Source organism: Strigops habroptila, chromosome 6 (genome assembly GCF_004027225.2).
Source record: "Strigops habroptila isolate Jane chromosome 6, bStrHab1.2.pri, whole genome shotgun sequence".
Lineage (NCBI taxonomy): Eukaryota > Metazoa > Chordata > Aves > Psittaciformes > Psittacidae > Strigops > Strigops habroptila.
The window spans coordinates 21,730,496-21,754,209 of record NC_044282.2 but is presented as its reverse complement, the minus strand read 5'-3'; the positions used below and the strand labels follow the sequence as shown (position 1 = coordinate 21,754,209).

General features: G+C 36.6%; 1 protein-coding gene across 3 annotated transcripts in view; it reads right to left on the bottom strand.

Annotated features, from left to right (window-relative positions):
• The window catches only part of MMS22L (MMS22 like, DNA repair protein), a 94,078-nt gene that overhangs the window by 56,721 nt on the left and 13,643 nt on the right, over window positions 1-23,714 (bottom strand). For 2 of the 3 annotated variants that reach the window (XM_030489474.2, XM_030489475.2), the window contains exons 8-14: window positions 22,767-22,897; window positions 18,751-18,864; window positions 16,763-16,942; window positions 10,086-10,148; window positions 3,926-4,045; window positions 3,276-3,499; window positions 462-971 (exon numbers count right to left, since the gene is read on the bottom strand). In XM_030489474.2, the coding sequence (XP_030345334.1) occupies window positions 462-971; window positions 3,276-3,499; window positions 3,926-4,045; window positions 10,086-10,148; window positions 16,763-16,942; window positions 18,751-18,864; window positions 22,767-22,897 (1,342 nt within the window). The remainder of the gene's footprint in view (window positions 1-461; window positions 972-3,275; window positions 3,500-3,925; window positions 4,046-10,085; window positions 10,149-16,762; window positions 16,943-18,750; window positions 18,865-22,766; window positions 22,898-23,714) is intronic. The other variant, XM_030489476.1, reaches the window with a different exon arrangement.

The following is a 23,714-nucleotide window of genomic DNA, read 5'->3' as shown; positions in this document are numbered from 1 at the left end:
GAAAAATAAAAAGAAAAAAAAAAAAAGGAGACTGAAAAATAGAATAAATTCAGTGAATGCTACTACTACTACTACTAATAATAATAACCCACACCAAACCCACCTAATTTAAGTAATTTAGTACAGGTAATAATTTTGAAATTTCTTGTGCCAAAAGGAAGATGGTATTGTCTGAAATAGTAGCAACAGGATGATTTTCTAGAAAGTCACTAATTCATAACAAAGTATCAGGGATGTCAAACCTAGTGTCCTGAAATAGTAAGAAAACATTTTTAAGATTCTAAATACAGTGAGGTATTGGTGGATTCGGAAATTCAACATATCATTCACAGCCCTTCAGAGATTTCTCTTTCCTTTTACCATATTTCAGTAAAAAGTTAATAGGAACTACAGTTTAATCCTAAACACAAAATCAACACACCACAATTTAACTATATCCACAATTTAACTAAATAACTTACCGAAGTCTGGCTAGAACAACCTGAAGAAAATTTAGGACCATACTCAGTTCAGCTCCTCGACAAGCAGGCAGCAGCATAGTAAAGCCATCATTTAGCAACTTTTCCTCAGAAAGGCTCAAGTAGCAGCTGGTCTCAAACACTTCTTGGACACCATCAATGTAGGTAGAAAGTACAGTCCAGAGATTCTGTTTCTGTGCGTAGTCATTTTTGGTTACTAAGAACTCCTTTGCCTTCTCACGGAAAGCATTTGAGAGTTTCTCAGCTAGAACACTAATGTCCATGTTCTTCTCAACATAAATCAAAATGAAAGCAAAATGACCTCTCCAGATGAGAGCTCTTTGAGACACGGTGAGGGAGGATGGAGTGAGGAAATCTAAAAGATCCAACACTCGACTCACTATATCTTCTGTCTCCGCAACAATTGCCAGCAAGAGGAACAGGTTAAAAAAGTTCTGCAGCCCCACTTCTGTCAGCTCCTGCATTCTTCTCCGATGGAACTTGGAATAAATTCTACATTAAAAAAACAAACCAACAAAACACAGGAAAGAGAATGTTTTTTCTTAAAGTATGCAGTTTTCCATCTGCTTGATAGACTAAAATTTTATCTCCATGCTTTTAGTATACGGTTATCCTCTTCAATAATCCCTAAGTTTTAAGCATCCTTTTTTCCCCTCCCCTCTTGTACTACTACTGGAACAAACATGCTATTTAATTTTCTGTTCCTTATACAAGGTATATGCTAACTTTTCAACTCCGAGTACAGCCTAACCCTTCTCCCTTATCCAACAAAGTTGTGCACAAAGTTACAAGCAGACTCTCTCTACCTTGTCTGTGACGGGTATCCTCCACACCATGCCTTCACATCAATGAAATTTAGCCCACGAGGGCTGCTAAGAAAGGAAGTTGCCAAGTGGTACCTCTTTGCAACAGCAAACAATTCCTGTACCCCAACTTCTTCCCTAAAAAACTCCCTTATTTCTTTTACTGACCTGTACTGCATTTTTACTGTATGGAGTGTGTACTACAAGTTTGGAAGAAAACAGGGAAACTGAGGTGTTTGGGAGAGAATCTGCTCCCCAGCAGGAAGTTGTTAAGAAACTTTAAGCTGTATTGCTTATACGACAGTGCTAAAGTCATGCGTAGTTGATGGTGAGAAGTACTGCTACTTTGCAACTTTAAAGTGGTTGACAAGAGGCAGAAAGCTTTTACACAGATCTCTTTTCTATGACTTTTGCTCAGATCTGGACTTTTAAATAAATGTCACCATTCCTACAACAGATGATTAAGATGAAAATGGCTTGCTTAACTTCTTGATTTCTGTATTTAAAACCTTGGGTATATCCTTCACCTTTAACTTAAAGTAAGTTCCACACACCGTAGGTAAACATCCATAAATGCTGTTTTCCTATTCTCTCACCTGGAAAAATAGTTGGAAGTGGTGCTGAGGTTATCAAATCTAGCCACCAAAAATTACAGCAAATCCAATTAATCTTGCTTAATACTAAATTATTACTGACAGGCATTTACATTCTTCATGCACCAATTAATGCTTGGTTAGCTGCTGAAAACAGAGTTCATCCCAAAATCATAGCTGTAGGCTGTTAAATTTTGCTACTTGTGTAATTGATTTATTCAAGGTAGAGATGATGAATACTGGTTGAGCAGACTGACACAGTGTGTGTTGTCTGTTATTATTCTCCCTCTTAAATCAAGGAAAGTAACAAGCTGTAATAGCACAAAAACATAAGTATAATTTGCTTTCAGTAAAAACAGAACAGGATAATTAAAATTACTAATTACATCCAACAACATGTTTGTTTGTATGCAGTTGTAACAATTTTTAAACCCAAACTTTACTGACTGTAGCAACTTGTGAAGTGTACATAAATATTAGGTATATTTTGCATTTATGATAGCCACGATAACCCCTTCTTTCTTGGAAGAAACATACCAAATAACTTTGTAAGCAAATGTGCATTCACATGTGCATCTTTTCTATATTTCTTACTTGCATACAAAAAATGCTTCATAAAATTTTGATTGATTTTATTAATGCTTAACAAAATCTTTTTAAAAATCAAAACAAACCCCCCCAAAGAAAACCATTTCTAAGTCTTCTATATCCAATGGAAAAAAAAAAAAGAAAAAGAGCACTTTTAATTATCAGTACAATCTCATTATTACAATAAAAGTTTTAAGCATTCGGTAAGTCTATATAACATCAGGATTTTGATTTAGGCCATATATATTTTATAGGGTTTTTTTATGTCATGACTGAGTGTACCTCTTAATTAGTATGTTTCAAAACTAAGTGAAAAATCAAAAACCTCACAAAAAGAGTATCATAAGAAATTTTGGAAACCGTGACAAAGAAAATGGAAACATAAATGAAACTGCAGGCCTAGCAAGAACCAGTCTGCATGTTCTTGAACAACACATGGCTTACATGCAGCTCAAACAGAATTTCTGTGCTTTAATTACATTACCTGTCTGTCAATAGGGTTGTACCACTGCATAGGTTGCCAGTGTACCAAATTCCTGGCCTGCAGGACAAAGTAAATTATCACAGGCTACGGACGCCAAGGTGATTCTTGGACCCAGCTCTTGGACCCTGTTACAGCCTCAGATGGCATCAGAAACTTTAGGGAACAACTGCTTTCTTCAAATTATGAATCATCCTGGATCCCTCCCTCATTCCCTTTACTTTCTCATGAGCACAATACTCCCACTTGCTTTGGTGTGTGGCTGGAAGGGCAATGCAGTCTGACTGACTAGACCTCTTACAACACAAGACAAACTAAATAGAGGCCATACCGTCCTTTAATTTGTTTCCAAGGATGCACGCCACTGTTCTCTGCTTCCTTCATCATCCGTGCCAATATGCAGAGGAAAATGAAGTAACTGTTGCTGGACTTGTACAGGGTGGGGACCTGCTGTTCACAACACCAGCTTTTTGCCAACTCAAGCATTAACAAAGAAGTTTTACTAATACTTGCCAGACCCTTCAGACCAAGCCAAGGAACAGTAAAGCAACTGTTCTAAAAGAATAAATAAAACAGGAAAGATTATAAGCAATAATAAATGCTAATATTCCAAAGGAAAAAAGATGCAATCCTTCACACAACTCAAAAAAATAAAAATGCATTGTAACTATGTACAGTGTCTTTACAAGATCTTAAAATCAGTAGTCCTGATGAAAAATAAGAGTCAAAAATATATTGTAATTAATTCTATTGTGACATAATGTAATGGACCATAACATATATTTAAACATGATTTCTTAAATAAATATAGCAAATCTAGGGATACTTCTATTGACTAGTCAGTTTTACAAAAGCATAGCAACCAAGCTTGGTTAGAGGAATATCAGAATTGCTAAAGATTGAGGACTGTCCACATGCAGTTCTACATTTTTATATATTTTATTTATATATTTAGATATATATTTTTATATATCTACTTACCAGGTTCTTGCTGTAATAATCCCAGAGAATGGTGACAATGGAGAGGTTCAAGTCCCAGAAACTACACAAAGTTAAACAGCACTGAAGATGCATTCGTAAGTGTTCCTCTAAGACACCAGTCTTGAAAAGGGAATAAGAAGTTTAATGTAGGTGGGGGGCATCGCCTTGTCTACACATAAACCCAATACTACCAGACTATTAAGAATAATTTCTTAATATAAAAATTCTTAATTATATAATGTTGAGTAAATGCATCTGCTAATACAAGCAATGAACTAGAAGATAAAAGCTGCTAATTGCATCCTGCAATCCAGCCAATGTAACAGGTCACCACACACCACTTCAGGCATCCACAGGGTTGTAGACACATTAAGATAACAGCCAACTCAATATTGCAAGCCTAACTTGAAACACAACTGCATGGTACAGAATCCTGCAAAACAGTATATGGGGGCATTAGCTATACCGAACGCATAAGTCAGCTAACTCTTAAGCCCTTCTGTCATGCAAGTCCAAAAGAAAGCTCATTTGCCATTGATACAGAGAGAAAAGTGTAACTATCTGAGAGCTCATGTTTCTCTTTACAATGTTCCAAACGGGAGGATCTTTTCTTTCCCAATCATGCTCCTTCTCAACCCTCCACAACATGGCTATACTGCTAACAACCCAGGCAACTCTAAATCAAGGGCATGTAAGTCTCTGAAGCACTTGGGGGGAGGAAAGAGGTTTGCACACAAAAGGAAGGCGGCTCATAGGAAAGAAAATAGGAAATGTCAAACAATTTGAACACAGTGAAGGTGTTCAGGTTGTAATTGTGGGATACTGAGAGTGGGATTCATCTCATCCAGCTTCTGATGTCAGCAAAACTGGACTTGCATGGGAGCTAGGATATTAGGAGCTCCAGGCTCAGATTGAAAGCACGTGTTTAATTAGCCTGTTTTAGACATTGGGATAAATATGGGATGATAAGCTCTGGAAAGCTTTATTGTCTCCACTGGCTATAAAAGTGGTTTAGTGGCCCAGCTTGTGTGTAGTTGTCTTAAGACTTTTACACATGTAAGTAAGTCTAACATCTCCAGGATAGTAGCGAACTTGCTCTGTGACAAGAAAAACCTGTGACCTACTTCTAGCTTTCAAATACATCTAAACACTATATAGGCCTGGAATTTCTAACAGCATAAAATAAGCTAGAGGAATAAAAGGGTTAATTAAAAAAAACTATACAGGATGAGTTTTATGACTTAAAATCATAGCCCCAGGAAGAAGAATGAAGGAAACCATGCCTCAGATAAATATTGGAAAGTTTTGCCCTTCAGTTCTTATTACAGTGCTGGGTCCTGAATTATGTCCCAAGCTCACCCAGCTCAGAAAATGTTGAAGTTAAATAAAAAAATAATAATTAATTAAATAAATAAATAAATAAAAATCACTGATGCGAGGTGATGGGAAAAGATATCATTAGGTATCATCGGGTTGTGTTGGGTTTTATTGTTTGTTGCTGTTGTTTAAAATAGTCTATCATTAAGCACCTGTCAATGGAAGAGCAGGACTTGGCTCTTACCCAAAATGCTACTTCTTCAGCTTACAATGTCTTTGAGCTGCTTTTTTTTTCTTGTTTTCAATGCTATACATGCTACACGAAGGAGTTATTAACTTATCTCTACCTGGCTATACATTCATATGGAAAACATTATTTGCTACACTTTATCAGAACTCTGTAAACAATTACACCAATCGTCTACAATAACTTCTAAACATGCCTGCCTTCTCTCCTCGTGAACAATTAACGTAGGGCATATAGCTTCTAAAGTGGTATATTTCTACAACTTGAAAATTGAAATGGCATTTTCAGTTGTCGTAGAAAATTATATATTCAAGGCATTATATATAACATACATACCCCACTGAAACAGAAAAGAAACTCTTCAAGAGAGACTTGTTAAAAGACGCACAGAATAAGAGTGCAAATATAATAAAAATGCCTACAAAAGAGAAGTGATCTTCAACATAACTGTAACTATTAAATCATCAGCAGTCTTCCCAAAATGACAATATTATACAAAAAAATCAACAGTCAGAACTGCAGACATCTTCAACAGCTATTTTTTAATGAATATGAGTGATGATATAAACCAAAAAATTGCAGCTGAACATATCTATTTCTCTAGAGAGCTACCTAGTTATGAAAGATGTAAAAAAAACCCCAGAAAACAAAAAATCAAATCAAAACATACACCCTTTAGAAAGGGAATGCTTAGTCTTAAAGCTGTAATTTGTGCATAGGATTATGTTTAGGATCTAATTCAACAAACAATGACTGCTTCGGTTTAATTAATTCAACAATAAACATGGTATTGTGAGCAGCTTCAATTTCAACCATTGTTTATCTAACCAACAATAGCTTCAGAAGTTTCCAAAACAGAGATAGTACTGAAGGCTTTATCTCAAATTTAATATGAAAGAGTTCTCCAGACTTCAAATATCCCTGGGATTAATAGATTCTCTCATTGCTCTTTTGCTTAAAATGGTCTCTTGCACTGCTGGATATACTATCAGAACTCTTGAGGTAGTCAGCTTTTAATTTATCGTAGAGGGGAGGAACACCAGATATCATCAAAATGATAGTACTATCTAAACACAACATTTTTCTCTTATGACCTCCTACTGTAGTAACAAAATTGGTTTCCTAGAACTCCAACAAATACTTCTGTATTTCTTTTAGAGCAGAATTAAAGAAAAAAATATAGTGAAGGTATAACGAAATCGAGGCAGAAATGAAACAACACAAAGCATTTATTTTCTAAAATGAGAGAAGGCTAATAAGACAGACTGCTATTAGTTCTTACAAACAAAAAAGCTTTTGATTCTCACTTACAAAAAAAATTTGTAAACACGAATTCTTACACTGACAACCCATGAATTTAGTCAGTTTGATGTTGCCTTGTACACAAATACAGCTGTTAATATTCCTAGTATAATTTTCATTTTGTAGTACAAATAGCATTGTAAACCAGGCATACATTTGTCATTAGCCCAGTAACAGAAATCCAAATTACAACAGAGGTAGGGAATACCTCATGTAACTAGTTTCCCCATAAATGCCCTTTTTTAGTGATACAGATGGGAGATCTTTCAAACAAGCAATTGTCTTCAACTCTATCCAGCAAGTATTATAAAAAGAGAGAGCAGTTCCCGGCTGAGAAACTCACCAGTCTATCAACTGTTTGAAACTGAAAGGATGTATCCAAGGAAGCAGCACTCTGCATTTGCCCAGGTATCCATTATTGTTCCCATCTTTATTTACAGCTCACAAATAGAATATTTTTGCTTCACATCTCCATTAGTCCCCTAACCTGAACAACATCTTCACATCTTATCCTTGCTCAGAAGCAGGCTGACTATAACCTTATAAAGTTCCTACTTGAAGACAGGGCACTGCAGCACCCCTCTGTCACCTTCACCTAGACGTGGGACACCTTCCTCAGGAAGTCTTTACTGCCCACAAATTTAGGCATATGCTGGATGAAGGTGGCTCAAACTGGTAGGGATCACTGAACAGTTTTACTGAAACTACCAAAATGCTGCAGATTTAACACTGGTTAGTCATCCCAGTACTTAGCTGTCCTAAGAACGTTAAAGCTAACTCCAGCTTCTGCTGATTCAGCATCATCATTCTTTTCATTGTTGCAATGCTACCTCACCCTCAAAAGCCAGGTCTGCAACAATGCCTATCATCTTTCACAACACGGAGACTGAAGCTTACATGAAGAGAAACTGACAGTTACTGGTAGGAGAGAGATTACCAATTAACATTACAAATGTATGATCTGCACCTTATTCAGATGATTTTAAACACATAAAACTATGCATACTTGATTTCATCTCCATTTCCTCCCTATCCTTTCCATATTCCTATTCTCCTGAACATGTATAGTGTACAAGTTTTGAAAATATGGAGCAACAAGCACAAATGCCTTACAAGGATGATGGACATAGTATGTACTAAACATGACTAGGTTTTAAGCTCCAATATATACTTTAACTACCAGTTCCTGACCTCTCTTGCAAATGGGTGACTCGGCACTATCATTTCTTCTAACTTATTTTGCACAGCTATTACTGTGCATAGTATAGATAACAGAGGGTATATGCTGAAAAGGATGGCTCAGGTAGGTTTTACTAACTAACAAGCCAAGCGTTAGTAGGTAGTATCATCAACACCTTCCTGGTTTTTATTCAAAAGAGCACTATTCTCCCTTTTGCTTTTTCCTGCTTCTCTATGTTCCATTTCATTATTGATTTCTTGATATCCCATTGTGCTTCTCATTTCTACATTTTCTGGTCTCAAAAATACTCACTCATAGATACAAAAGGATAAGATAAAAGGTAATAGTGGCCACGTGAAGCCGACAGATCAGCAAAGGAGACGGACATTGCCTACCAGTAAAAGAAAATCTTCCTAGACACTGCTAAGAAAGCTGGTGTGCAGAGATAGGAAGAAGGATGCATTTTTTAACAAAAGTATCTACATGCACTTGTGCATGTACCTATAGGGACTAATACTCTTCAAGGAGCATTTCCTACAAGCAAGAAAAATAAACTAGATGGGTTCTTAAGAAAACTGGTAAGAGTTGCTAACATATCCTTGGCAAATGAGGGCTTGTTCTAACTCCAACAGCAATTGTCTTTGGAAATTAAAACAGGTGTTTGCCTCATATTACTGTCTCATGATTGACTCATCAGAAGATTGCTTGACTGAATCTTCTGAACTTGGCCATCTAGCTGCCTTGCTAAACTGTCTAAAATTCAATACTTGTTAACAGAAGCATCAAACAGCTGTATCATCTTTTACATATACTCAACTTCAGAGCAATCTTTACTCAAGAAAATAAACTCACAAGAAAAGACAAATATTTTGAACATTCACTACAAGTGTCTTACTGTTTCTGAGGTTGGTGACATACAGAAGATGCAACACAGGAAGATGGCTAATAAGCTACTCATAGTTTTTATACCTCTTATCTAAATCTCTCCAGTTTCTCTCACAAATAGTAAGCATCCAGTGATGTCATCACTGTAGTTTTAATGTATATGCAGAGTATGTATTCAGTTGCATACTGTGAAATCATTCAAAGAGCTAACCTTTTACGCTGAAAGACTACATAAACAAATGTGACTTTATGTACAGCACGATTTTTCAACTTTTTAACACTCTACTGTTTCAACTATCCAAACGACTTCAAAATATCTTTTTGTAAAAACTGTAGTTGTAACAAGTATTGTTCCACACTCCAGCTTCAACCACAGTTGTTACTATTGCATGAGCAAGGCAGTAATAATAAAAAGAAAGAACTGTTTCCTCCTGTGTTCAATAACAGAACTTTGCAGATTTTTTTTATTTCATCTGAGAAAGATGTTTATTCTCCTCTTTAGCACACAAAAATTAAAGAAATTATTTTTATAGGTGTTGCTGATACAACATTTACAATTTGTACCATGCAACTTCAGAACAAATTTACAGAGCTGCAAAGTAACATATTTAAAAGCATGATGAACAGCATATTTAAAAGCATTTTAAAAGGAGGTCAATTCTGACCTCTGGGCCATGAAGCCCTGCATTAACAGTTCTGCAGAAAGAAAAATGATAAGGTATGAAATGAGTGCTCAGAAACTAGAACCTTATCAGTAAGAGTTTGATTCAAGCCTGTAAGACAAATTGCACAGCAAGGCAAGTCACCTTCCTGCTGTGATGAGGATATAGCTGAATTTTCAATGCAATTGACTATCTCCTTCATCATGTCTCCTGAACTTGATATCCTCACATTCAGTATCTGGTTTATATTTTCTAAGCATCCAGTTCTTATTCTGAATACATCTTGTCTGAGTAGCCATATACCTACCCTTCCAGGATAATTATCTTCTTCCTTTATCTGACAATTTAGCATCAAGCACAACCACTTTAAAGGAAGTGTAACTGCTAACAAGGAGGGAACTGTAGGCTGCCATAGTTCAGCTACATCAAGGATGCTGATTTACCTTGATAAAAACACTAGAATTCCCAAAATACACTTATCAGGTGGACTTTGTTTTATGCACTGTCTTTTCCTGAAAGCATCCCTGACACCTTCCTTGTTCATTATTTCTTCCTTTACACACTTACTTGAGCATCAGTGGATTTTTTAAGGAGTTCTTCCACAAATTTCCAGTTGGATTCCTTCTGTTTCTGAAAAATAATGATTATCAGCAAGAAATAGCATTTGTATTCCTCACAGGAATCATTATATAACAACATGAAGATAAGGAAGCGAGAGATTTCCAGAAATATTTCATTCCATGACTGCTTATTGTAGACATCACTGAAAGTAACTTTTCTGTTTTATGAATGTAATTGATATCTATCCTAAAAATTAGGCCTCAAAACGAAATGAAGAGCAAAAAAAATAAACAGAACACAATTTAAACTGCTTTAAGTGACTCATTTGCAATCCCAACCTTCACTTTAAGTAAAGAAGCAAAACATTCAGGCATTTTTGATTTGTATGAGCAGTATGTCTTACAATTTCTTTTTTTAACATTCTGTAAAAAGGAAGATATAAGGGGGAAGAAGGAGGAAGAGGTACAATCTCACCTTTTCTTGTTTTTCTCTTTTCAATGAAAAAAACACTTCTAACTCATATATTCCTAGGCCAAACACTAAGAATTCTTTGAGCCAGTTCAGTAAGAAGTTAACTATATAGTAATGGCCTATATAAACAAAATACAGGATAGGTTAAATATGGCCCATAATTCATATTCTTCAGCTTGGGAAGACAGAGATCTATCCATTTGAATCAACTAGAGCAAGCTAGTGAAGTAAGAGAGTTGCACGGCAAAGTATATTAAAAAGGAAGGGAAAAAATATGTTTAGGCAAAGAAGGAAAGAAAAGGGTAGAAGGTTTTGCAACTAAGACTATTTCCCAGGGAAAAACATAAAAGGCAACCAAGCCAACATACTTACAATCCTATGAGGTCCAAAAAAAAAAAAAAAAACCAAAAACCAAAACAAAACAAAAAAACCAAAAAAACCCTCTTACACTCAGCTATATACGTAGCTTGTGTAGATAACTAATGTGTGAATACAGTTCTTTCACCATTGTCCTGCCTTATACTCATTGCCTCCACTATCACAACTGTTAAGCCTTATAAATTATTCTGAAGATATCTATCCTCTAAATGTATAGAGTTTACAACAAAGAGCATCTTACACTTTGGTAATTGAAATATAACTACTTTCCAGCAGCAACACCATCATGGCCTATCATCCTCTGCTATTGATTGCACTACTTAATGCTGTGACTTCGTGACAATTCCACACAGAACTTGAGAGTACCAAAAGAATTTTAAAGATGAACTCTTTAAAAAGATGCACTAATACTTACATAAGATAATTTGACTATTGGTGGCTTTATATTTTTGCACAACAAGAGTTCTGAAAGATTGCTCATGGAAGCAAGTGCAGTCTGTGGACCATTCATGGAACAAAAATGAATGAAAGGACAAATCTGCAGAAAATTACACTAAAGCTGTGATTTCACAATTCAGGAACTTGAGCTGTATCATTCAAGGAGTCTCCACTGCTGCCTCCTCATCCTGCCAGCTGCTCTTCCTTCCCTCACAGCTGTAGTCTGCCACTGCTCGGTTGTTCTGGTACTTCTGTTTGTGGGACACAGTGTGAACCAGATCAGTGAACTAACCCAGAGCTTTAGCAGAGGAAGAATAAAAAAGGGAGGAGAGTCTGACCTAAGTCATAGAACGGGGACACAAATAATCGTGCCAGAACAGTAGAGGGCATATCATGCCTAGGGTGGCAAAAAGGACTTCTTAAGCTGTGACTGATGCCAAAGCCTTTGTGTCATGAAACCAGAGCTAGCATCCTGTCAGGAGAGGCCACTGCATCAAGAAGTAGCCAAGGAGTAAAGGCTGCACTTCAATAATGAGTAAAAGCCAGGAAGTGCAGAGTCAGCATTCCCAGACAGTTCCAGCTAGTACTTCCATCAGATTTTTGTCTACTGTATTTTAGAGGTTGACGTCATGTGAATACCTTGTTGTGGTTTAAACCCAGCCGGTAACTCAGAACCATGCAGCCGCTCGCTCACTCCTCACCTTCTTTCTCCCCCCACTCCTGGAGGGATGGGGAGGAGAATTGAAATAATGTAACTCCCATGGGTTAAGAACAGTCCAATAACTAAGGTATAATACAAAACCACTACTGCTACCACCAATAATAATGATAAGGGAAATAACAAGGGGAGAGGATACAATTGCTCACCACCTGCCGACCGATACCCAGCCCGACCTGAGCAGCGATCTGGGCCTTCTGGGTGACTCCCCCCAGGTTATACACTGGGCATGACGTGCTGTGGTATGGAATACCCCTTTGGCTAGTTTGGGTCAGGTGTCCTGTCTCTGCTTCCTCCCGGCTTCTTGTGCCCCTCTTCACTGGCAGAGCATGAGACTGGAAGTCCTTGATCGGAGTAAACATTACTGAGCAAGAACTAAAAACATCAGTGTTATCAGCATTGCTCCCAGGCTAAAAGCCAAAACCATAGCATTACACCAGCTACTAAGAAGGAGAAAAATGACTGCTACAGCTGAAGCCAGGACACACCTATACACTGTCATGGTCATACTGCAGACTTTAAGTAAATCTAATCAACTGCTCAAAAGCCAGATTTATCAGAGATGACTAGGTATTACAGAGTCACGCTAAATGGCTACAAGACCTCTGAATGTGTGGATCAGCTTGCTCAGAACATTTTTTTTTAGCACTCACATAGTCCAAGGACACATGATTTATACAAAAGATGTTTATTGCCAAAGTTCCAGCTCACCTGCAGTATGCAGATCACTTTACAAGATCCTGGAGTAATCTAGGGCAAACTCCTGACACCAGCGGGAATTAATTACATCAGTGCACCCAGGTTCAACCCGAACTCAGGAAAGAATGACACCAACAACCTGCTGCACTCTTTTTTTTTTTTTAATTAGCCTCAATCATCTTTGATATTTTAACAGACTAGATTTACATCTTAACAGTATTCCCTGCTACACTGTCAATATGGCATGGCAACTGTGTACAATCCATTCTTGTCAGAGAATATATAGAATCTACATCTCTTACTCCAAACCTGCTGGCTTATAACAACCTCCTTCCTCCTCCAGTGTGTCCTGAAACCAACTAAACCTAGAGACCTTGCAGTGCATAAAAGTGCTGCTAAAACCAAAAACTCAAGCTGAGACCCTCTGAGTTTGCAGGAAGAAACTTTTTCAAGGACTAACAGCTGACTACCTGGAAGAGCCATGCTAGGCTTCTCAGCTGGAAGTCCACGTTTGCGTATCTTGCCATCGAGTCATTTCACATTATTGTATGCAAGGCAAGAATTCTTAGCCCCAGGTAATTCTGCCTATACTTTCCTAGCCCCCAGTATATTGAAATTGACCCCTGCAATGTTCAGAGGTAGCAAATTTTCTCATCAGGTCCCATTTGGTTTTTAAATGTACAAATCCTGCTTTTCAGAAGAGTGAAGTGAGACCTGAGTGAGGGGTTATGGAAAGAGACATGTACTGTACATCCCTTAGAACAGAGTCTCGAAGAAACCTGGCCAAAATTTTCTAGTTTTAAGAAAAATGGTTTCATGCGTATGAAATATATATTCAATATATATGAATCATTGCATATTTGAAATTACGTTATATGAGCTAAAGGGGAAGAAATAAAAAGAAGCAAGTCTGAAACCTATTTAGAATTTTAAAAGCTTTCATAATAACCTCAAGGCCATGCAGACCACATTAAAAAATTGAAAATCTTCCACAGATGACACAGGCTTAGAGGCAATTTTTGCTACAGAGCACATGAATAACCATCATTATGACACATCACCCTCCCACCTCTGATCACAGTTAATTAAAAGAAAGCATGTGTCACAAAGCTATCACATCAGATGTTTAACCAACAAAACAGGACTACACTGAGCTCTGATGTAATTCCACTGACTTCACAAATTTATAATCACAGACTATTTTATCTTAAAATGTTCAAAGAATGTTTGAGGCTGTAATTTGAGGGAGGGAGAACACCTAAAGAAATGCTTATGATCAACTATCTGTGACAGATTATATTCTTGTGGTGTGTGAAAAGGCATTGTTGTTACTGATAGAACTTTTTGTAAGCACCCATGGCACTGAAGAGAACAGGGATCCCTGGACAAATTCACAACCACACTCTGATGCAAAGCACAGCTAACAGTTTGAACATAAAGACTACTGGAATCATCAAGAGGAGCGTGCACAGGATGGTCTCATGATTTACAAATCGAGACTTGGAAATTATCTTTTCCCACACGGGCTCTAAGGAAAAGTTATTATTTAATCTTGGGCAAGACACTTCCTGTCACTGTGTCTCAAGATTCCTACTTTAAAATAAGAACAACAGGAATTCTTTTTTTCCATTTTACATCTGTTTAGCTTATTTAAATAATATAGTGCCTGGGGGAAAAAAAAAATCTCTCATGAGGCTAAATACATAGTATGTATCAGTATGAGAGACAGGAAAAAATTCCAATGATCAAAGTAAACAGTATCACTGCATTTTGATTAGGGCATAAAATATAAGAAACCCAGGATAAATGTCTGCTTCACTCTGGTTTCTATATTCAACCTGGGAATAACCTTTCTCTCCATTTAAGTTCCTCTATAAGCAGGGAGTGCAGTAATTCTATCTTTCTAAAGTTCCTCTGAAACACACTATGGACTGTGGTCCTCTCCCACTACCATAGTAATGGGGCAAAAGCAAAGGAAGCTTGGGACAACCTTCATTGTAACAATCAGATGTGGTCTGCAATTTTCCACTATATGAATATGTAAGAAGTTGCTTCATTTTGCCATGGTATTATCAGAAAAGACTGAACCACACGGTAATGAGCAGCCTGCCATGGGATCCTAAACGATCTGTCAACCCACAAGCAGCAGAAGCATAAGTATCCAACACTCATCAAGTCCTCTAGTCACCCAGAATGGGCATGAGTTTTACAACTAAGTATTCAAGCAGTGAGTTACACCTTCTCTATATTTTAGGTTTTTGACAAATCAGGGAATTTGCAAGATAAAAATAAGTGAAAGTAATCCTTAACTTTCTAATAAAGTCTAATTTTACCTGTGATTAAAAGTATTCACAGAAGTTCAGCATTTTTCATTCTTTCTCTGTTTATATACCAATGCTTTTAAAGATCCAAAGATGCTGGGGAGGATTTTAAGTTATCAAAACAAATTGATCAACTGATGTGATCAGACTCTTCCCTTTTCACAGATACGCAGTTTACAAATGTGTTCCAATGTTTTAGCCTTTTGTCCTAAGTCAGTTTAGGAAATCATGGTAAAGATCTTAACAGAAAAAGGGTATGACCTTTCCAGCTTTAAATTAAAAATATTAAATTACAAATAACAAAAGACACCTTACAAGAAATTGCAATTAAGCCAAATTCATGGAAGCAGCAATATATGGCTGGTGCTTGGCAAACTAGGGAATATAAGCAATCCAGCTGAAATGTAAAAAAAAAAAACAAACCAAAAAAAACCACAACAAAAAAAACACAAACCCAAACAAACAAAAACCTCCAAACACTACAGTGAGGCAAAAAATAAAAGCACAGGACAGATGACAGAAGATGGCATGACCTAATTCTCCCTAGTGCCAAAACCACTATGAGACAAAAAAGCCCCAACAAACCAAAACACTAGATTTCTGGGTCTGCAGCTCTCTCTTTGGCTTTTAGTCAGCTACCTCTACAGTCAGTTAAGAAAAATTGACAGCTTTCACACCTCTCAAAATGGATGAACTACCTCACCAAGTGCCTATTTCCCTCCCAATGAAGGAAACTTAAAACTAGGAAGGATAAATCCCAGAGTAAGAGACTGAAAGAAAGGTCAAGGTTTACATGACCACAGAACTGCAGAAAACTATAGTGAGGTCCATGAAGGAATTTAATGCATTAGTACCAAGTATGGCCCTCATACATCTTATAGGTATAGGAATGTGATGTGCAGGTCTCATCTAGGCCCCTTAGAGAATTCATGGTAACGTCAAGTCACTTACAGTGAGATTCACAGGCAAGAGCAGATTAATCAGGGATTAGGACTAGCCTGCTCGATCTAGTTGGAATATATAAGGCCATCTTCTAAAACCAAATATTTTGTAACTTACTTCCAGAACTTCCTAAACTGAAGCTTGAATTCAATAGTTACTAGACAGTGTCTATTGGTACCAACGCAGACAATTAAGCTATATACACAAATATATATACACCTCATCATGCCATTGCTGTGATGCAAAGGGAATGTTACTGGACTGGAGTTTATCCAGAGCACAGCTATCAGTTTAAAAAAAAAAAAAAAAAAAAAATGTAGTATTACAATTACACAGTCAATGTTTGAGGTTTATACTTCATGGGGTATAATCTAATGTGTTCAGTTCCTAAAACAAAACCAGTGAAGCATTTATTCTGCAGGCAGGCAGTTTTAAAACATATGCTACACCATTAAGTATCTGTGCTACTAACTAGTTGGGATATTTCAAGTTTTCTTAATACTGAATATCTGGTACATAACATGAATATATCTTCGAATGTTTACTGACTCGTACAAAGCACACCTTAACACCACCAACCTCAAAGGACTTTTTTAAGGAGTGTGAAAATTCCTGTATTACAACACAAATTTTTTTCTATCAACAAACATAACCAAAGTTAGACACCTAAATAAATTGTAACAACATTTAGGTATTTAGAAAAAAAGCATACCTACCTTTTCATCTAGGTTTCCATTACGGTCAAACTGGTAGAGTGAGGCCAGATGACTAACAATCCACCAGCTAAAACTCAATGGGTCTTTACACTGAACTGTTTCAAAACCAGACATCCTTTCAGAACTACTTGGCCTTTCAAAGATATTCTTTAGAGTTTTGTTCACCAAGCTCCAGAAACACTGTAGAAAAAGCAAACGTAAATTTAAACTGTGTTGAATAACAAAGCCTATGTTCACAATTTTGTCTACAGTACTGTCCTATTGATTAATTTTCTTTTACAGAGAACAAGCAAGATGACAGTCATTTAAAGAAAATAACAAAAAACGGTGTTCAGTATTACCAGAGAAAACCTGGAGCTATTATTGAATGTCCTCTCTCAAATGCCAGCAGAAAGCAACATGAAAGGACAAGCTTTGGTCACAAGGAAGAACATGGTGTGATACTTCACAGACAAAATTATAAGCTTTTGGAATGCCGATGTGCAGATGGAATGATGCACCAACACTCAGATGAAACAAATTAGAGTTCATTAATGAAGACTTTTCATAACAGATTTTTGAAAAACTTTTAGTGCCAGGCTAACCTAACCAAGAGAAATACAGTAGTAGAGAATCAGTCTGAAAGACAGCAAATTGAGGTTCAAATTCCCTGTTTCATTCCAAGTCTGTTCTAGCACTGACAAACTGATTAATTCTCTTTGGCTCAGATCCCTGTCTATACCACATACTGCTGCTTGCAGCCTGCACCTATCATCCCTAATTATACAGAAACTCTTCGGGACTTCTTTGCACCTGTATTTCACGCACCTTAGCTGGGTCCTGATCTCAATTTATGCTTCAATGTGCTAGTGCAAACACTTAACACCAACGAAGTTTCACTTGTGCTGTCCGCCTTTACATTTGTTGTCATTAATGAGTAAACAACTATCAGTACAAACACTCTGTGAAGTACTTCATTCTATACTAAGTGAACAGTACCTATTGCACAGAGGGCAGTTTTGGTTTTTATAAAGATTATTTCAGAAAAATTTCAAAGGATTTTGACACTTCTTAATATTCATTCTGAGAAACATCAGATCAATTCTAACCAGCAGTCAAGAAAGAAAAATCAAAATACTAGAAAATATTAGGAAAGGAAAAGAACAAAATAGAAAACATCACTATGCAATGTATAAAATCATATGGCCACCTAACTTGGAATACTACATGCAATCCTGGTAGTCTGCCATTGGAGATGGGATGTAGTAGTATGGAAAAAAGTCCAGAGAAGGGTGACAAAGATGACCACGGGTAGAGAATGGTGCTTGTAAAAAGGCTGACTGAACACAGTAAGACTTTTCAGCCTAGAAAAGGCAGAAGGTAGGAGATATCAGGGGGAAAAAAAAAAGTCACATAAAGTCATATTGGTATAAGGAAGGAGAACAGGTAGCGATTGGCTCTTTCAATAAAAGTATAAGGAGTATCAAAAGAAGTCAGCAACTACAAGACCAAAAAACAAACCCCAGGTTGTTCTTCTCTAAGCAGTTAAGGTATGGGTATCAAAGACTGAAACATGGCCTACATGTATCATTGGTCTGACTGTACCCGTGTTTCTAACGCCTGGAGATGAATCACTGCATGACATAACATAGAAATTGCACATATTTTTTACTTTTTTTTAATGGGTAAAGATGGTTTCTTTTCTTTTGTTCAACCATACTGCTTTCAGAGTCTGTTCCTTTTCTTTACTTTGTTCATACAAGAAGCACTCTATCAGTACCCTACATCATAGCAAAACAGTACACTGCAAACCTAGAATCAGGACTTGACGCACATTTAAGATGGCAACCTAAAGCATCATAGTTAGCATGCAGTCCTCCTAACGCAAACATGCAGTTCAGTTCCATCATCAGATATGTGAACTTGTGCATTCATGGCAATCTGGGAACATTTGGCAACTGTACTGCATGTGTAACACGCATGCATATGTAACAGTATTCTTCCATTACCTCTGTGTGAGACCCTTTATTTCTATGGTCCAGCAGCTGAATAAGTAGAACCCATAATTCTTTAATGCAGGTACAGGGATAATGGTGACTAATAAGAGCCTCAGAAGGTCTCACCTGAAAGCGAACATGCAATACAATTATTCAGAGAAGTGTTATTTTTTAAATTGCATTTTATGTACCAACATTTTGGTTGTTTGGGGTTTTCTGCAGTTACATAACATAGCTACAATTACATATTGGAAGGTGCATTATTTCATTAACATCCAAACTGTATCTCATACAACAAAGACTGTTTCCTAATGCTACACTAGTTACAGGTGTGCTATTTCTTAGTTTCTTCTAAGCCACTTTCAAAAATGATTTAATCAAATGAAAATGGAATTCTTAGGCCTAAATGAAAAGGAACTGCAATAAATACTGATTCACGGTCTGACAGTAGGGAAAAGAGGAAATAATTGATTAGATTTTCTTGATGTTCTTGGAAGATAAGAAAGATATCAGATGATTTAATAGCTATTATTGTTGTTATTTTTAACAGAAAAATCCTTAATGACTAGGCATAATGCTAGTAGAATATGTTTTTGTTGGCATGAGGATGTTAATGTTCCCACAACATTTCACAAAATCTGCTTTTCGGTAAATTTACTGCAAGGCATTCTTTTAATATGCAGAAAACAGCATATTTCAAGTCGTGTACGTTATTTGATTACTATTCCATATTTAACAAAATTCACTCAGACTGATGCATTTCAAATGCAAAGCAGTCTTCTTGTGATTCATCCTTCAGTTTTACATTCCCTGAATTGTGAAACAAAATAAGCAAAACAGCAAAAGGAATTGCTAAATACATAAAAATTCTCTGTAAGCTTTAATGTTTTTAAGACCTACCAGCACTGTATTTGAAATAATCATAGTATAGGCAAAACTTTACTTGCGCTTTCTTCAGACCTATGAATCCACTGAACTGTACTCAGCGGTGGCAAAAACAGTGAGAAAAGCTTTGCTTAAATAGCATAATTAAGCACATTTTACCTTCAGCAGTGACACAATGGCAGAAAGGTAGAAAAAAAAAAGTGGCAAGAAAAAGCAGCTCATACTCAGTTTATCCCTAAACAATGAGTAGTCCAAGTCTGAATAATCAGCCTATACCCTTCTAAAGCAAATAGAGAGGAATAGGCACCTAGAGAGCCTAATTCATCTAACTCACTGCAGGAGAAAGAACTGTTCCTATCGTTCCCCGACAGAAAAAGAAGCTAGGGTGACTAGTTTAGACAACTGACTCCTAGACACCCAGATCTGATGAGGTGAATCCTGAATTTTTGTATCTTCATGCTCTTCCTGATCCATTCATGCGCAGCTGTTCTCAAATCACACTGGTACTTACAAAAATTTCTGAATTTGGAAACCTAATGGTGCAAATCAAAAACTAAACCAAAATACGCAATGCCAGTGACAGCAGTAGTGTGTGAAAGAGACATTAAAGAAATGCAAGTAAATGACTAAAAACTACATTCTCACAATTAGAAAAACAAGCATATCAACAATAGTTCCAAATTTGTATAATATTCTATTATATCAAATTTGTATAATATAATAATATTGTATAATAATACAAGTACACAGACTTATTTATAGTCCACAACTACTGATTTCATACAGCTCCAAATCAGGTTTAAATATCAAACACAATTATAAATATTAAGTGTATTTATAAGTGACACATAATTCATTTTCCCTCTCTCTAAAGAGCCCTTCTTACCCTATGAAATTGCCAGGATGGACCCTGACAAGTGATTTAACAACATCATGAAGACTGAAATATTTAAAATAATTCTATTATTCACATTCCACATAAGCTTTTAAGAGTTTTTCATGTGCCTACACCTCCTCATGCTTTTAGTTAAAGAGTTGTGAGAATCTCTCAATAACCTGAATTAATGTTATGTAAATATTATCTTGAGAATAAACATCAGTGTGACCACTAAAGTCTATTGAAAAATTAATTATTTAACTACTAACTTCCCAAAACTAAAGTGCCTCAAAAATACTCTGGTTATGACTCATCACCAAAGAGCAAAACAGATTCCTCAGAAAGGAGAAGTCTACTTATTACAGATGCACTGTAACACTGGAGCATTTTATGAAAGTATTAGGTACATTGACTACTCACAAGTGAGAGTTTCAGGCCTTTTACATTGAATAGCAGTTGTTGCAGCAATTAGTTTTCTTCATCTAATACTTGCATCTACTACTGTGCTCTTCTACAAGACAGCAAGACCTCTTCTGCAGGGGATACGCAGTATCTGTCCAGGACAGACACTGGCTAGTAGTATCAAAGTAAGACACTATACAGATACTGGCTAGACTAAGGATTACTGAGACATTGTCTTCTTCTGAGATAGTGTGGATTCCCTTTTGCAATGTCCCGAGTTCAGTATCTTGGTAAGAATGGTTATAACTTCAAATTGGGACAATAGAGCTCTGGTGCCAGAGATATGGCTGCTGAAAATGAAAAGATATCCAAGAATATACATTTCTATGTCAAACGTATCTCAGAGCACAAAGGCCTCAGTACATGATCCAAGCAATGCATCTTGATACAGAGCTGCCCAAGAAATAGATCTGATAATATGAGTCTGGATAATTAGCATTTATGTCCCTCCTTTCAAGGATACCCACATATGTTAAGAACTGCACTTCCGAATATTCTCAGCCAAAAGCTTAATGACATGTTTTAGTTATGAGCTGACAGTGTCATCTATTATGGGTACCAGTTGTGCTCTCAAAAATTTTGAGAGACATTATTTCATTAACAATGAATGCATACTAAAGGAGGCACCAGCTGAAAAGACGTTATCTAGCTCAAGCACAAGCTCTACTTCAGAAATTAATCTCAAACAGAACTAGCTTGGCCTAAGCCCAGGCAGAGCTGAAGAAAAAGAGGTTGCAAAACAATCTCTCTCTGTAACATGTCTCTGTGGAAGTAGGATGAATCTGCCATTTTAACATCTGACATTTCAAAGTCTATCATCAAGCATAATGGTCAAAAGATGCTATTTGAATCTTCTTTTTAAAAAATTACTCTCCTCTATTTACCTTTCGATAGGGGAAAAGGCTGCAGTATTATCTAATAATTTAATAGATCAAAACTGATTTAAAAAAAAGGTGACAGTTCTCTACAGATAGTTTAAAAGAACAGTGATCAAAAGCTAACACAGCTATTCCTGCCCCACCCCCAAATAGTAGTATGAAAGAAGGGGGACTCCATTTTCCATGTCTTTGTACTAGAAGAACATAAATTATACAGTGGTCACTGCTACTTATTCTCAAAGTTCAGTCCTGTGCCCATCTAAAGCTGTTTTCATAATGATACAAAGAAGATTACGCAGCTCTTTTACTAGCTGCTGTATAGAGCTATTACGACTTTCTAGCGTTGGAGTGCTCAAAACAAGTGAGAAAAACACTGCAGCTATAGAAAGAATGAAAAAGAAAAGAGAAGGACAAGTTTTCCCTTGACAAATGTAAAAGCACTGTATCAGAAAGACGAGGTTGCAGAAATAGCAGTGCAACAATAAACTGTAATATGACATTCTGTAAGTGTCCAGTTAGCTTACTGTCAGGATTATAGTTATTCTCTTTCTGTTCCTGTTGAGAGAGTTTGAAAAGATTTTTTTTTTTTTTTTTTAACATCTATAGCTCTAAACCTTTTAGACTGTGCCATGTTTGGCATTGAACCTGGAACACTGAACTTAGGAAATGTGGCACTCACTTCTGCTCTGTACACAGTGCATTTCAATATTGCTCTCTCATTCAACTGCCAGATGGTCATGAATAAATATAACGCAATTTGAGCTCCTAACAAATAACACTCTTTAAAACATTGAGATATAAAGCCATACATAACATTTAAAACCTAGCAGCAAGAAGTTATCTATGCATTGGTGCAATCTCTAATTCATATTGTTCCTAATACAAACACCTAAATGCCCGTGTCCTATATAAACAAAAAAAGTTACCTTTATATACTTGTTGATGGACAAGCTTATTAGATCAGATATGAGATTTCCACAGTGTGTTTCAAATAAACTGATACTGGTTAAATTCTCCCCCGTTAGATTTATGAAATTGTTAGCATACACAACTTGTCCTAAAACACAAAAGAAAATTAGATCTATTTAGTCCTGGGTTTGGCTGTATGAATACAAGAAAGAAAGGATTTTTTTTTTTTTCTATTCTATATATTTTAGAATTGGTTTGTTGAGCTGTATGTAATTGTAATTTACAAACTCATCTGGGAAAGTTCCTCCATTCTAAGTTCAAGCTAGTCCCTTCCTTATTACACTGAAGTCTGGTATTATTCTGGTTGACAGTAAAATAGTTTGGCACTTCACAGCCTTTTATTGGCACAGTTTTTGCAGTGGAACAAAGATTTATTTATCTGCAAGTTCCTCTTTCTCACATGCCAGTGCGCATGTTCTGAAATCATGACATGTTTTGCAGATATGCAAGTTGATGACAAACAATTCTGGAGAGGTCTAACACTTTCCTATGGATGTGTTGATGTAAAAAGCTGGCATGAACATATTCCAACTTGAGCATTTGTAGACATTATCACAGATAAAATGGTAAAGTTAAAAGGCTGCAAGATCTTATCCCACAAGCTTTTCAACAGTGCAACTCCTTTCACATCAGTGGAACAGCAGACATGTAGAACAAGCCTGTGTTTTATTCTTGGAAATGCAGGGTGAATGAAGCCCTGAACCCACTATTCTGCCATTGGTCTTAGTAGCGTGAAGTTTCTACTCAGTATACTTTACACAACAAGATGAGATTACTGCATTATTGCTCAGAACTTTATCTAGAAATCAATATAGAATTCTGAACAACAGACTGCCTCCAACAGTTTTCCTATCCCTTCTCCAAAAGACCCCCCAAAAGAAAAACAGGTTATCCCACAGCAGATC